The following is a 15838-nucleotide window of genomic DNA, read 5'->3' on the forward strand; positions in this document are numbered from 1 at the left end:
CTGTACATTTCAACTAGCGCCAACGTAAGTAACGTTTAAATAAGTCTTTCAGTCAAAATGCAATGAATGAACTTATCGGAATGACGTTGGATAAGTGATCGCTGCTTTCGGACCACTAGCTTGAAGAATCGATATTTCATTCGTCGTTTAATTAAATAATGGATTAGATAGAGTTGTTTTCAAAAAATCGACGAACGTTATTTTAATTAGATAATTATCATCATTTCTTTATTAGCAAATGGCAAGAATTTCCCTGTTACAATGAAATATGTTGAATAGATTTACATTTCTGCTTTACAGTAAGTAGTATTTGGATCGTTACAAGTCATTTATTACTTTCTAATTTATAGATTCATTTCGCGGTAAACATTTATATTATAACTAGAGTTTCGTATAAATTTATTAAAATCGTTTTCTTTATTTTTATTCCGTTACAAGTTTAAAATGTTAATTTTAAACATATAGTTAAGTTATATATATATATATATATATAGTTAATATATTGTAAAACAAATATATTAACTATAGTTCACTTATCATTTAGGAAAAATTAATAATATATAATTATCAAACAGATAATAAATAATAAATAATTAAACTTACAATAATTTTTTAAAATTTAAAACTATATCAATCATTTAAAAACAGTTGTGTAACAAAATTATTCTGAATGCATACATACATATACACACAGAATAATTTTGTTACACACCTTTTATATATATATAATCAAAACATTTTTTACCATGTTTATATTTTAAAATTAGGTCCCAAATAGCTCTACGTGAATAGGGATCTACTCCAGCAGTCGGTTCATCTAATATTACTACTTGTGACCCACCAACAAATGCAATAGCCACAGAAAGTTTTCGCTTCATGCCTCCAGATAAATAATCAACTTTGCTTTTTCTTTTTAATGGCAGATTTAAATCTTCAATCATTCTTTAATTAAAAAAATAATTCATTTATTCTAATCATACATAAAAATATTATGTTATAAATTTTAAAATATTGTAATGCAGATTTAATTTTATAGTCAATACAATTCAGTTTTTAAAATAGCATAAATCATATTATCAACATACAAATCCGACTCATGTTTGCCGTATCCAAAGTAAAAAAATCTTTGATTTAATTTAATTCAGACTAATGGACCATTAATTCAAACTTATAATAATGTTATGGTGAAAAATGTATCCTACTCAATTCCTACCTATGCCTAGAACTATATCACATCAATGTCAAGTCAGAAATACAGAAAATTGCTGCTGTAATTTCATGCTGAGCTGTTTGCGTATATTTGTATTTAAGAATTTCTTAATTATATGACATCTGTTTAGTGTGGTTGCTTTCTGTAGTGTGGTAAGTGCTGTTGTTGAGTCCTACTAATGTTTCTACACTTTTATAGTGCATATGGTAGTGCAAGAAAAGTTTTTACAAAGTTTTTAAATTTTTTAAACAATAAAAATATCACAATATATTATTAAGGGCTGTCATTAATTATAAGTACAATTTTTGAGTTAGTTCTGACTCTCTTCCCTTTAATTACATGTATAATACTTCTTGGATCCCTGATATTGAAGAAATGACTTAAAATTCTTCAAATATTTTCTATGGTTTATTCACATGACTAGAAAATAGGCTAATAAGATCAAATTCTAATGGTATTAATACCACTGAAAGGTCCACACAGACAATGCTTTGATCCCTTCCCTATGCACTGTGTAGAATAATGTACTTTTTGCAATCCTCTTTCTCCTCTTAACTGTACACACAATTAATGGGCAGTCCCTTATTGTTATTATCAAAAATTTATAAAATAACTTTTAAAAGATGACATTACTATTTAAAGATAAATTTCTGCTTTATTGCATTAATTTTTATAAATTTTACTTAAAATATACCGAATTAGCGTAAAAATCTGTTTTATAAACAATTGTAATAATTATTTTCAGGTATATTAATATTGAATGATTTTAATCATTTTAAATTCTTTNTTAACAAAATCCATCATTTTGTCTATGTCATGCACACATGTCACTACGCTGTCTTTTGGTGCGTACTTTTCCAGAGTGACCAATTTTGACAGACAAGAACGCATAATTTTTGGACAGGTTTTGGCACAACTTGGCAAATTGGTCTTGAAAGTAACAATTTTTAGACAGAAGCTTAGTTAGTCCATGCAAATCAGAAGCATCCACTGTCTGTACATTCCATGTCATCAACACAAGGACACTGATTAATTTGAGACTCAGCATATTAGCAGTTCTATGGGGAAAAAGTTGCGGCGTTCTTAAAATCAACATTGTCTGACCGGTACTCTACTGGATCAAAGCTCCTTAATAATGGTACATACTTTTTTGTTTCTAAAATCAACATTTTGCTTATATCAAAGCTATCAAACAAACCAGTTTTTAGAGATGTTCTGTCCAATCCATGTAGCCTATGGCATCTCATTTGGGTCTCACTTCATAACATATAGCAATGGACATGATTTGGTACATATACAACTCTTAAAGACAATGTAATTTCTTGTACCAATTCAATATTTCCTTTTATAAGTATCATACTCATGGCATAGAAATTTATCAAAGCATTGTATTTAAGAACTCAGCAAGTTTTAATAACTTGTCGAGTTCTTAAATACAATGTTTTGATAAATTTTAAGGTATAAAGATCATTGCATAGTTTTTAGAGATTTATCTGCAAGTCTTTAATTTACACATAGTTTCCATAGAAAATACAAAGAAATCCATAGTAGTTGAAATCTCTAATAATAATTTTATTAATTTGAAAAAAAATTATGTATTTCACTTACCCATAAATCAGAAAGAGTGAAACAACAGCAGGAAAGTTTTTATGTGAAGTATATGCAGGAATGTCAAAAATTAATAAAATTAAAACACAACAAGTCGCAGGAACAACATAACTACACTGTAAAAAAAAAAAGATAAATATATAACTACATAATTTTATTAATGTATATTTATTACTTCAAATAATAAATCATTAATTTGATCCGTTTGGATCAAAATCACATTTATAATCAAGATTTCAATATCGTAACAGTTAACGAAAAAGTATACAAATCCGGCACTTATTAAATACATAATTTCATAACATTACAAAGTCAAAAACAATGTGAAAAATAATTAGAATAAAAATAGTCAAATATTGCTAAATAAAACAGTTTATTTACCATGTCCCAAAAGTAATTAGCAACCCAGTAAATGACAGCATTTACTCCGCTGACATATTGGAGATGTTTGGCTTTAATGTATCTTTCATAGACGAGAAATAGGACAAAACTGGCAGGAACAAATGACATGGCTACAATGATGAATATTGCAATCAAGACATCCGTTCCTTGCAGACTGTAAAAAATTATATAATTTTAAATTTATTCAATAATTAATATAAATAATAATAGCAACTTACATTTGATCTTTTGAGAGCATGTATGATGTATCCGTCATTGGATGATTAATTACTGTAATTCCTGCAATTTTTTAAAATTAAAAGATTTACTTTGTTGCTTCTATATTGTTATCTCTTAGATTTATTTATATATATATTCAATTATTTAATCTAACAATAAAATAGCTAGCATTTGATATTATTAATAAGTGTGTAAATCAATAGATCATCTCAATTTAAATCTCCACTATATCATCATCAAATTAAATCATTTAGAGCAGTCTTATAATTTCAGTATTATTAAATATTTGTTTTAAAAAAAAAAAAAAGCTTATAGAAAGCACAAAAACTGTTTGATATATTTTATAATTACTAAAATTGAATATAAATAAAAGAATAAAAAAATAGCATCATCATCATCATCATCAAATCATGCAATTTCAAACTCAAACTTGTATACAGATCTCCTTAATACATATAATTTCTTGTTTGAAATGCTTGTTTTCCATCATACTTAATTTACTGCTAATTCGGAAGCAAACAAATAAGTATAATATGAATATACTATACTATTTCCAGTAAATTTCAAATAATAAATGGTTATCTTAATTAATGTATTATATTGCTAATTCTCTCCATATCTCATAAAACAATACAGGTTAAGTGAAAAATCAAGATATGAAAAATAATTATTTACCATAAGCTGATGGATTTCCTTTAGATTTTGGAAGATTTGCTCTCAGTATAGCATTATTTAAACTATTTACATATGTTGGTACACTGTGATATCCTTTATTGTTGTACCATACCTAAAAAATATTATTATTACGTACAAAAAATTTTAATTTACTTGCATATGTATGTGTATATAAATTTACATTACCTTTGCAACATTTCTGACAGCAATTTTTCGAAACAGAGATGGCGCATCTTTGCCAAAATATGGCGGCACGTAATCTCTAACCCAACCAAATGAAAAAGCTCCATACCTATTAATAATACATTCAAAATGAGAAAACTTCGTAACTAAATTAAAAGAAAGAATGTTAAATTAATAGAAACCTTCTCAATCTGTACATATCTGTTGTATACAAATAATACTCGTGTTCATTTTGCTGATACTTATCAATTCCGTTATCGCTATTAATGTCTAGAAGGATATCTCCAGTGACAACTTTGTATGAATATGGATTAGAATAATCGTATGATGGACAGACATAACCAGTTTTATCTTCAGAACAGTGGCAATATGGATAAAATCTTTTTTTATTAGTAGATGGTGGTTCTACAAAACAATTTTTAATAAATTTGAGTTTTGTATAAGTTTATTTTAAAATTAGCAAAGCTGTTTATTAAAATTACCGGTCGTACGAAGCCAAGTATTATTGTTTAGATTGTCTTTACCATTATATATTGGTGAACTTGCCGTAGGGGGAGATGGAACAAAATTTTCTAAGGGTAAACCTGGTACAAACACACTTTCACAACTTGGTTCAAAATAATCAGATAGTAATTCAAAATTACGGACTGAAAAATTGAGTTTTTCCATTCGTTCGTCAAAACTGTTATTGAACGGATTCTTCAGCACACAAGTGGCACCGACACCAGACGGCATGTGTACTAGAGTGCGTACTAGCTTCGTAGAATCGGCATCAGTCGACCACCTAAGAGGAATAAAAAGTAAGAACAAAAAGAAAAAAATTAACTAACACATTCAAATTTAAATTTCAGTACCTTTGGTCGTCTTGTAAATTATTGGAGAAAGGTATAACATTTCCTTCGGGTTGCGTGTAATTGTAATATTGTGATGGACTTAGAATGAGAGGTGGGAGATCTTCTATCTTAGGAGCTGTTAAAGCAACAGACATGGCAATACTGACAAAGAATGCAGGTAATAATATTTGAGAAAATAACCCTTTCCAATTTCGTTTAGTACAGTAAAAACGCTTTAACAGTATTGCATTGAACTGCTGTAACAACAAAAATTTTCCTTCTATTTTATATGTTCCGGCACCTTCCCAATTTGGATTTCTTGGAGGAATGTCTAAAAATTTTTTAAAAAATCAGAAACAAAATTTAAAAATTTTCAAAAACAATCTAATTTAACACCGAACAAAATTTCAAAGAAGTTACGATGGAGACTTAATTTAAGGCAGTTTCACTTTCTAAGCAAAAAAAAATCTACAATAGAAATCTAAATTTATTATTAACTATATTGATATTATTATATATTTAATATTAACTATATTGATCTAAATATAAATAATTCCTCCTCAATTATTGCATTTGACACATTATAAACTCTAATTTTCCCTCAGAAATCATTTTTAAAACATTACTTTAACCAAGGCACTATGAAAATGCCATTATTATAGCTCTTATATACTATAAAATCTTGTTTTAGATGGATTGCTATAAGCAGATTCATGTTTTCATAAATGACAAATTATTAGATTAATCCTTGGATGCACAAGAGTAATGTAATTAGTGCACATGCTAATTATTTTTATTAAAAAATTTGTTATAGAGCAAAAGCAACGGTATAAAAATTGGAAACAATCTTCTACAGTCTATCTTTGGGAAAAAATAATCAAGATAAAATGAAAATAGAAGGTTCTAATGTGGACACAAAGAAATCAAAAAAGTTGTCTGTGTAGAGTATGCAGATTGTGTAAAAGAAAAACTAGAATTAAAACTACACAACAAAATTGAAACAGGAGAATGGGGCTGTCAAACACATTTTAACATTTCTCTGTTAATTGTAAAATGGTTATCTAAGCGTCTAGACAATCATCTGGAACTACTTGGGACAGAGCACAAATTTACATGGAATTTCATTTTACACATGGTATTTGCTGATATACAATCTCAAAAATAAAAAAATAAGACAATACTACATAATATTTTTATTTTGTGTCACAATCCACACACAAAAGTTATAAATATAAAAGTCTGTTTTTGCACAACAGCAACAGGTTTTGTATTTTGTAATTTGATTTTCTGGACTAAGTACAGAGATAGAAAATATTTCTTTGTTTTATTACTTTTTCACAGATGGAATGAGTGTTTTATAAATTATAAATATTGTATCATTATTTTGACACGTCAATTATTCCCAAGATTATCTAGCCAGTAAAATCACTCAGTTAGACCATCCATTCAAAAGGATCTAGAGAGAACAATGCTAATATATAGAAAATAAAAATAAGATTTTTTAAATGCATATCATAAATTTTTCCTAAAGTGATTCTTTTTTTCATAAGAATCACTTAAAAATAAGTGATTCTTATGAAAAAAAATCTCAATTATTTATAGGATTTTAAAAAACAATCCTGAAATTCCCCAAACATTTCAAACTATGATCAGAATATTTCAGAGAATAGAAACTAGAAATTATTAGCATCTTCATTAAAATACATCTAATTTCTGTTTATTATTGTTGTTATTTTAATTTTATGGAATTTTTCCTTTCAAGATTTGGATATTATTCATACATGTATGTTTTTATCTTTTAAAAATTAAAAACAGAATAACATTTTATTTAGTTACAGATTTTTTAAAAAATAAATATAGCCATTATTTTAAATGAATACAAACAGTATTTACACGATGTAAATAATACATTTTTATATATATTTTTGTATTTCAAACCTTTGTTCTTAATTTATTTTAAGTAGATAATTCAAAAAGTAATAATTTCATTATAAATTTTCTTAGTATTCATAAAAAAGCATGATACTTCTTAACAAGAAATTAACAATTTATGACTTTATTCATGCATAGTTGAATGGTGTAAAAATGTATTCCTTATTAGAAAGTCTCTATCGTTATTTCTTTTGATTATTAATTAAAATTTTACAACTTACTATTTTCTATTAATGGGCTATTTTTCAATTGTAAATAATCTGCTTTTCCATCACCTGCTTGCTTCTTCTTTACATTTTCTTCAAAGTTTAATGAAATTCCATTTGTTTGATTACAATTATCACCAACTTGCAGTAATGGAACAGAACCTTCGTCATCTCTTTCTAAAAACACATCTTTGTCATCTAAGTATATATCTGGTGAATAATAACCATTTGATACATTTTTTATGTTCTTTAATGGCCTTGATTTTGGAGAAGCTATTAAAAATATAATAATAATAATAATTATTATTTATATTGTCCATAACGTATCAGTTAATCTTATATAAAATATTCTTACATTCTATTTCCTTCTGACCATTTTCAGCAACTTGTAAAAATACTTCTTCCAATGTTGTTGTTTTAATGCCATAACTTGATATTCTTAATTGAGTTAAACTACTTTCTAATGCTGTAAACAATTTTTCAAAGCTTCCTTTTCTTAATTCACTCATAGGAAGCACATAATGAAGTTCATGTTTAGTTTCGGCTACTAGATAGGCACTTGTAACATGTTGAGTAATGAAATTTGTTACAGATTTTTCGTCACAAACTAAATGAAATATTTTATTTTATTTAATAATTAGTTATTTGATACAAAATATTAAAATAAAAACAAAATAATTTACCTTCTGTTTCAACAGGTGGTGAAGATAAAGGTTTTTTGACTATGTACAAATGATATCCTTCTCCAAGATTATTTTTTAGGAAGAGAGAAGTGCCACAACATTGTAACTGGCCATTTGATATGATAGCAATTCGATCTCCTAATATATCTGCCTCATCCATATGATGTGTTGATAAGAGTATAGTCCTTTCTAAAAAATAAATTTTTCTATTAAACTTATCAAAACAAACAAAACATTAAATAAATTTTTAAAAAATTATAATTTTGTAAAAAAAAAAAGTCAAATATTTTTAAAGTTTAGTGATATATTTTATCATTTGATTTTATCTTCAATACTAGATACAGGGTAATACAGTGGTGAATAAAACTGTACATGGTGATCAATTATTCAATTTACAGTTATTCAATCAATTATTCAAGTTACAGCTTTGAAATATACTCCTGTCCAAGTCTCAAAGATAACTGAGTTATAGAGAAAAATCTTTATTTCAAATCAGTTTATTTCAACATTAATTAGTAGAAACTACAACAGTTCATTATTAATTTAGAAGCAGGTTATGTTTTTTAACTATCACTTCAAACTCATCATTTTATTTCAAAATCATTTTTCAAACATAAGTGTTTTTGATTATTGTTTGAACAATACTAACATTTTTCCAAATAATGTGACAGCATCAATTTATTTGTTTTGTTCTTTTTCATTGCTAAGTAGAATTAAAACTATGAATGATTTGAAATAAAGAGTTTTCCCTGTAATTCTGTCATCAGATAAGAGTTTATTAACATTTTTTACTGTAAATTGAATAATTGATCATTCCTTAATGTTTTATCAACCACTTTTGAATCATTCTGTATAAAGATTTAGATAAATGATCTGAATAACCACACATACTGACAAATATAAACAAAAATATATAAACTACTACTAAATATATACTAAATACTAATTGTTAGTGTATATATATATATATATATATATATATATATATATAGTTAATATATTGTAAAACAAATATATTAACTATAGTTCACTTATCATTTAGGAAAAATTAATAATATATAATTATCAAACAGATAATAAATAATAAATAATTAAACTTACAATAATTTTTTAAAATTTAAAACTATATCAATCATTTAAAAACAGTTGTGTAACAAAATTATTCTGAATGCATACATACATATACACACAGAATAATTTTGTTACACACCTTTTATATATATATAATCAAAACATTTTTTACCATGTTTATATTTTAAAATTAGGTCCCAAATAGCTCTACGTGAATAGGGATCTACTCCAGCAGTCGGTTCATCTAATATTACTACTTGTGACCCACCAACAAATGCAATAGCCACAGAAAGTTTTCGCTTCATGCCTCCAGATAAATAATCAACTTTGCTTTTTCTTTTTAATGGCAGATTTAAATCTTCAATCATTCTTTAATTAAAAAAATAATTCATTTATTCTAATCATACATAAAAATATTATGTTATAAATTTTAAAATATTGTAATGCAGATTTAATTTTATAGTCAATACAATTCAGTTTTTAAAATAGCATAAATCATATTATCAACATACAAATCCGACTCATGTTTGCCGTATCCAAAGTAAAAAAATCTTTGATTTAATTTAATTCAGACTAATGGACCATTAATTCAAACTTATAATAATGTTATGGTGAAAAATGTATCCTACTCAATTCCTACCTATGCCTAGAACTATATCACATCAATGTCAAGTCAGAAATACAGAAAATTGCTGCTGTAATTTCATGCTGAGCTGTTTGCGTATATTTGTATTTAAGAATTTCTTAATTATATGACATCTGTTTAGTGTGGTTGCTTTCTGTAGTGTGGTAAGTGCTGTTGTTGAGTCCTACTAATGTTTCTACACTTTTATAGTGCATATGGTAGTGCAAGAAAAGTTTTTACAAAGTTTTTAAATTTTTTAAACAATAAAAATATCACAATATATTATTAAGGGCTGTCATTAATTATAAGTACAATTTTTGAGTTAGTTCTGACTCTCTTCCCTTTAATTACATGTATAATACTTCTTGGATCCCTGATATTGAAGAAATGACTTAAAATTCTTCAAATATTTTCTATGGTTTATTCACATGACTGGAAAATAGGCTAATAAGATCAAATTCTAATGGTATTAATACCACTGAAAGGTCCACACAGACAATGCTTTGATCCCTTCCCTATGCACTGTGTAGAATAATGTACTTTTTGCAATCCTCTTTCTCCTCTTAACTGTACACACAATTAATGGGCAGTCCCTTATTGTTATTATCAAAAATTTATAAAATAACTTTTAAAAGATGACATTACTATTTAAAGATAAATTTCTGCTTTATTGCATTAATTTTTATAAATTTTACTTAAAATATACTTACTTATCCATTTCGTCTTTTAAGAACTCATCAGGAGTGCCTTTAAGCTTTGAATAAAACCATAAATGTTCTTCTACAGTCAACCTGAAAATAATAATAATAATTCATAACAATTATAAAAATATCTTTTTATTTTAGTATATAGAATTTTAATTTAATAATTTTTATATGAAGTTACACTTTTCTTTCAGAAACTTAACATTACAAATTTTAAAATCTTTCTAAACAATTTTTGTTCTAAAATACTTTAAATGTTTAATTTCACTGTTTGTAAGATGATCAAACATTTATCAAATATTTTTTTAAAATAACATTACTCATGAAATAAAAACAATTAAAGTAATTTTTTTTAATTTGATTTTTTATATTGACAATACAAAATATAATGATAGCCACTTTGAAGTAAAACAAAACAATGCATTTTTATTAAAAACAAAAAGTATAAAATAACTGGTTATAAAATTAACTAAAAAGCAAACAAATTTCAAACTAAACAGAGTTATCAGTTATATAATAATCTCTTACAAATAGACAATACTTTTATTAAAAATAACTAAATATAATATGTTTCTGCTTACTTTGAAAGAGACAAATTACTTGGTTTATTAAGAATGTAAGGAAATTTGGATTCTTTTATTAGTAATCTGTTAATTTGTGTCTGACATTTCTTAACCTTTCAACAGTGGAATAGTCAGGTATAATGCCCTTAGTAGTGGAGAATAAACATGGAAATTTTTAGAGTATTTTTCCATGCATTTTTTCTCATTACTGTTTCGGAAAAAGATTTGTAAACAGTTATGTCTAGTAAAGAAAAGTCTTATTTTATTGTTACATAATTCATTTTTTATGTAATTTTTTTTTTGCGGTAGTTTTTGGCAATACCCCAAAAGAATTTGACATATATATACATCACTCACCACTGCTACACGATTGCCCTCGACGAACATATTCTTCACTCACTGCTGAGTGTGCTGAGCGGCTAATGATCAAATGATCATAAAGAAATGTAGTAATCTATTATAGATTGAACTAGTAAACTTCAAAAAGTGTGTAATTTGACTCAAGATAATATTAATATAACAGTATCTCTGTATTAATGCCTCTGTGTATTGATAAACTTTTTATTAATTAGTCTATATACAATTTAATGTTAATCTTTAATAATAATAAAAAAATACTTGTTGATCATTAATAGTGTCAGTATAGGAAGTTGGATGATTATAATGATAAGTGAAAAACTGATTCTGGATTGTAACAAGGAGTAGTAACACAACTGAAATTTTGGTAGCAATAATTTTAAGATTTAATTTTTTCAGTCTCTGTTAAAATGATTAAATCATTTTTTAGTGTATAAGATTATTATTAATAAGTTTGAAGTCTCAGTAGATGTTATAATTATTGAATTGAGTGGGTATAAAAAATTACATAGGCAAAACTTACTAATATTACTTAAATTACTGTTAAAATATTTTGATTTGTATTTCAAAGATTGCAGTTTTCATTACTTTTTAATAATAATTAATGAAAAAATTAAACTCACTCATCAAATAAAACATTATGTTGAGGGCACATTCCCATGCTTTGTCGAATAATTTCCATTTCAGTTCTTATGTCATGGCCATAAATAGTTGCATAACCAGATGTTGGAGGAAACAAGCCAGTAAGTATAGACCTAAAAAATTATTTATTAAATCATCCTCAAAATTAGTTAAAGATATTTGTAATTATTTTAAAACTTACATAGTAGTAGTTTTTCCAGCTCCATTATGACCAAGAAATGATGTTATTTGTCCTTCATAAAGATTTAAACTTAACTTATTAACTGCCAGTTTATTTCCAGTTTTATACACCTTCAAAAAAAACAAATGTTTATTTGTTTTATAATTTATAAACTCAACATATTTATTAATAATTACAAAAAGAACTTCTATAATATACCAATCATAAATATTCAAAGTTACAAAATTGATCACTTGATTGTGTGTATGTACATGTACATGGAGCATATTAATTTATCTAATTAAATATATAATTTGCATAGTTCTATTTATCAAATAAAAATAAATTCAACCTTAAAAACTGCAATTTCTATAACTATCTAATATCTGTTAAAAGGAAATTTAATTTGTTTCAATATACTAAAGTTTTAGCACAAAAAATGTAATTTATTTTTGGAAAATTTATTTTACAATGATCTACAAACTAACATCTTTAATAAATAATAAAATGCTTTCCAGAGAAATGTATTATTAAAAATATTAATGTCTTCAAGAACTTTCTATCACACTATACACTGCCTTAAATAATGTGGAAATTGTTGCTATATTACTATTAGATCATCCGAATTTTGAAAATTAGATATCAATATGTATGAATATGACATATGCTTACTTTCACCAAATTGTCAATACAAACACCAAGAGGTAAATGCTCTGGATCAGGTTCAAAAAAGCGACTGTCATCTGAAAATAACAAGATATTGTTCATACCTGAAGTTGTAAAATAATTTTATTTCCATTTATGTTTCGGCAAAATATATAAAAAATCAAAATTAAAAATCTAACTTTTGCTTTTTACTTATATCAATCTTAATTTTTGTAAAATTTATGATTCTGATACTTAATCTCTCAAAAACAAAATTTTATTATTTAGATTAGTACTGAGAATAACAATATATTAATATTTACGTGTCCTATTTGCCATTGCGCAAGCTTGATCCTCTTCTGTTACTGAAAGACCCCAATGACTTTTTTTGATTAATTTATGCCAACAATCATTGATGCAACCACATTCGGCATCAGTTTTTGGTGCGCCAATCCAGTAACTTTTAGTAAATGGGAAATACCATGGTTTAGGTAGACCATATGAACCTTAGAATGAAGAAAGGGAAAAGAAATAAGATTTAGAAGCATGAAATAAATTTAATCTCATATTTATTGATTGTGAAAATAAACATTAAAAAAATAGCAAATTAAGATTATCTTTTAATTTAAATGTATTTTATTCAGGAAAATTTATATAAGATAAAATATAATGTCTAATGTTAACTTACTGATATTAATATTGTATCCATCTTAGCATTACTTGCCATTGTAAATATTTACTTTATATTCTCTATTAGCACTGTCAACTTAAATTATTTTGTCTTTTCACAATAATATATTCTTTAAAAGGTTTACAATTTACTTTTAATGCCGGTATAAATGCTGTTTTTAATTCATAACCATAACAAAAAATTTAACATGTTAAAGTTAAATGAAGTTAAATGTAAAAAAAATTCATAGATTTTTCCGAAATGATTTCAGAGTGCTGTCACTTTCTGATTATAATGATCCATTTTGAAAGCAATGTAAAATCACTCACTTTACAACAACAATGCTTGGAGAGTAATCGTTAATTACTAATGCTGAATGAAAAACTAGAAGTGGATAAAACCACAGTAGTAGTTAGTCATGGGCTTGTGCCTGATCAATGGTCTGGCCATGTGGAATTTACCATGTTTTCTTCATGTGTCTAACATCTAAATAAGAACCAGTTTCCTATAGAAAGCCCTTGTGAAAGTCACCCTCTTGACAGACCATCCATGTGTTGCATTGCTTTATTCCATCATCCAATCATAAACACAAATGAATATGAATAGAAACCATAAAAACAATTTATATTCATAACTAACTCAATTGTGAAGTTTTGTTCTCAAGTTCCATCCTATGTCCACTTGCAATAATTTCCCAAACAACTTATTTTTTGCATTCAATTTTTTATTTTATATACACGTGAACTATTTGCACAGGCATAAGTGGTCGGTCATACATAATTCAAAATGTTTCGAAATGAATAAATTATATATTAAAAATTAAATAATATAAAAAATAAAGAAAAATATATTACCAGGATGGACATTTTCTATATACCATACAAGCAGAGAATAAAGGAAAGTATCCATCAGCATCATAATAGCTACATTCCATAAACTAAATTCATCATCTTCTACTGGAGATATGTCAATGTTAGACCACTGTACTCCAACACCAACTTCTTCATAAAATGCAAAATATTTAGCACCTAATCCAAATGCAGTTGTTGATAACAGAGACTATAAGATAATAATGTGCATATAAATAAATCCAGTTTTTTCTCTAATTTTTTTATATATTCTTTAAAAAACTACATATTTTAAAGTATAATTTTAGTAAAATGTCTTACTGCTAAACTCTTTAGCCATGCTGGTATACGATCATGTGCAGCTTCTTCTCTCACAGCAATATACATATAAGGAACGTAAGTAAGAAAATAAATAATTCCAGCACACGCCGCTGCTAACTTAGCTTTTGAATAAACCACACTCACAAGAAACCTATAATGTTTTAAAAATATTATAAATTTTCATATAACCTTAACAAACAACAAGTGATATACTTACGAAAAACTGATATTTGCTATGACAAAAATTTCCAGCATGAGAAATATCAATAGAGGATTGCTATAAGTGAGAACTAAACCATATTTTAAAATTATGGTAAGAATAGCAGCAGTGATAGTCATTTGAACAAAGCTTGTTATAAACCAGGCAAGCCAATGTACAGCACTGTTCAGTCCCATTGTTTTCATTACCTAAAATTGAATTTCTTTTTAAGCAATTAAAACTTCGAATGTATTAATTAAACTGAAAATACATACTTCTTTCAATCTCTGTTCCTTTTCATAAACAATATTTTGAACAAGCATTGCTACAGAATAAACCCAAGAAATAGCTAGACATAATGGCATGACATGTTCAATCATAAACAAGAACCTAAAAAGCAATAATATACTCTGTTCTATTAAATATTTTCTTATAAAAACATTTTAATTCTAAATTTTATTGTGATATATATATAAGAGTTAACTCACTCATCCTGAATATAACATGGATATGGAAACTGATGAACATAACCTCCAGGTTCTATAACATCTTTCTCTGTGTACAGATTTATCATTGCACGCTCAAGGACATCCTGAAATAATTGCGTTTAAAAAATACATAAATAAAATCTTTTGCTATGTAAAAAGAATACAATTGATTTCAACTGCATTTATTTTCTTTGCTTACCTGAATCCATAAAAATCCAAACTGATAATAATTATAACCCCAATTTCTTGGTCCTGGAAACCAAAACCTATTTCTAACTAAATTAGTTGTACTCGTAAATGATGCATTCTGTCGAATTTTATATATCATATGATTTGGAAGAGATCCATCGTCTTTCATACTAAAAATAACACCTGTAAATATAAAAATTTTTTTATTTTAAATAACATAGAATATATATATATAATGTAAACAAAACAGTCAGTTAAAACATGTATGAATAAAATCTTGAAACATGAAAATAAAAAATATTCTGGTAAATTTTCTTGCTAAATATAAGCTTAGAAAACATTTAATCATTTTTTTAATGGCAAAATCAATCATACTTTTCCCATTAAATTCACTCAAAAAACTGA

General features: G+C 26.0%; 1 protein-coding gene across 1 annotated transcript in view; it reads right to left on the reverse strand.

The window, feature by feature from the left end:
- Positions 1-15611, reverse strand: part of LOC111617627 (ATP-binding cassette sub-family A member 2-like) — a 38011-nt gene extending 22400 nt beyond the window's left edge. Inside the window, exons 1-23 of the mRNA XM_023358899.1 lie at positions 15444-15611; positions 15245-15348; positions 15032-15146; positions 14775-14965; positions 14558-14708; positions 14243-14447; positions 13042-13224; positions 12746-12816; positions 12095-12204; positions 11895-12026; positions 10358-10438; positions 9195-9391; positions 7952-8140; positions 7624-7875; positions 7284-7541; positions 5152-5461; positions 4780-5081; positions 4480-4702; positions 4301-4406; positions 4115-4226; positions 3439-3499; positions 3200-3374; positions 2819-2934 (exon numbers count right to left, since the gene is read on the reverse strand). Of these exons, the coding sequence (XP_023214667.1) occupies positions 2819-2934; positions 3200-3374; positions 3439-3499; positions 4115-4226; positions 4301-4406; positions 4480-4702; positions 4780-5081; positions 5152-5461; positions 7284-7541; positions 7624-7875; positions 7952-8140; positions 9195-9391; positions 10358-10438; positions 11895-12026; positions 12095-12204; positions 12746-12816; positions 13042-13224; positions 14243-14447; positions 14558-14708; positions 14775-14965; positions 15032-15146; positions 15245-15348; positions 15444-15602 (3803 nt within the window). The 5' untranslated portion in view covers positions 15603-15611. The remainder of the gene's footprint in view (positions 1-2818; positions 2935-3199; positions 3375-3438; positions 3500-4114; positions 4227-4300; positions 4407-4479; positions 4703-4779; positions 5082-5151; positions 5462-7283; positions 7542-7623; positions 7876-7951; positions 8141-9194; positions 9392-10357; positions 10439-11894; positions 12027-12094; positions 12205-12745; positions 12817-13041; positions 13225-14242; positions 14448-14557; positions 14709-14774; positions 14966-15031; positions 15147-15244; positions 15349-15443) is intronic.
- Positions 15612-15838: the final 227 nt, after the last annotated feature.

This window comes from Centruroides sculpturatus, unplaced genomic scaffold (assembly GCF_000671375.1).
Source record: "Centruroides sculpturatus isolate CEXI.00-Female unplaced genomic scaffold, Cexi_2.0 scaffold1999, whole genome shotgun sequence".
In the NCBI taxonomy this organism is placed as follows: Eukaryota; Metazoa; Arthropoda; class Arachnida; order Scorpiones; family Buthidae; genus Centruroides; species Centruroides sculpturatus.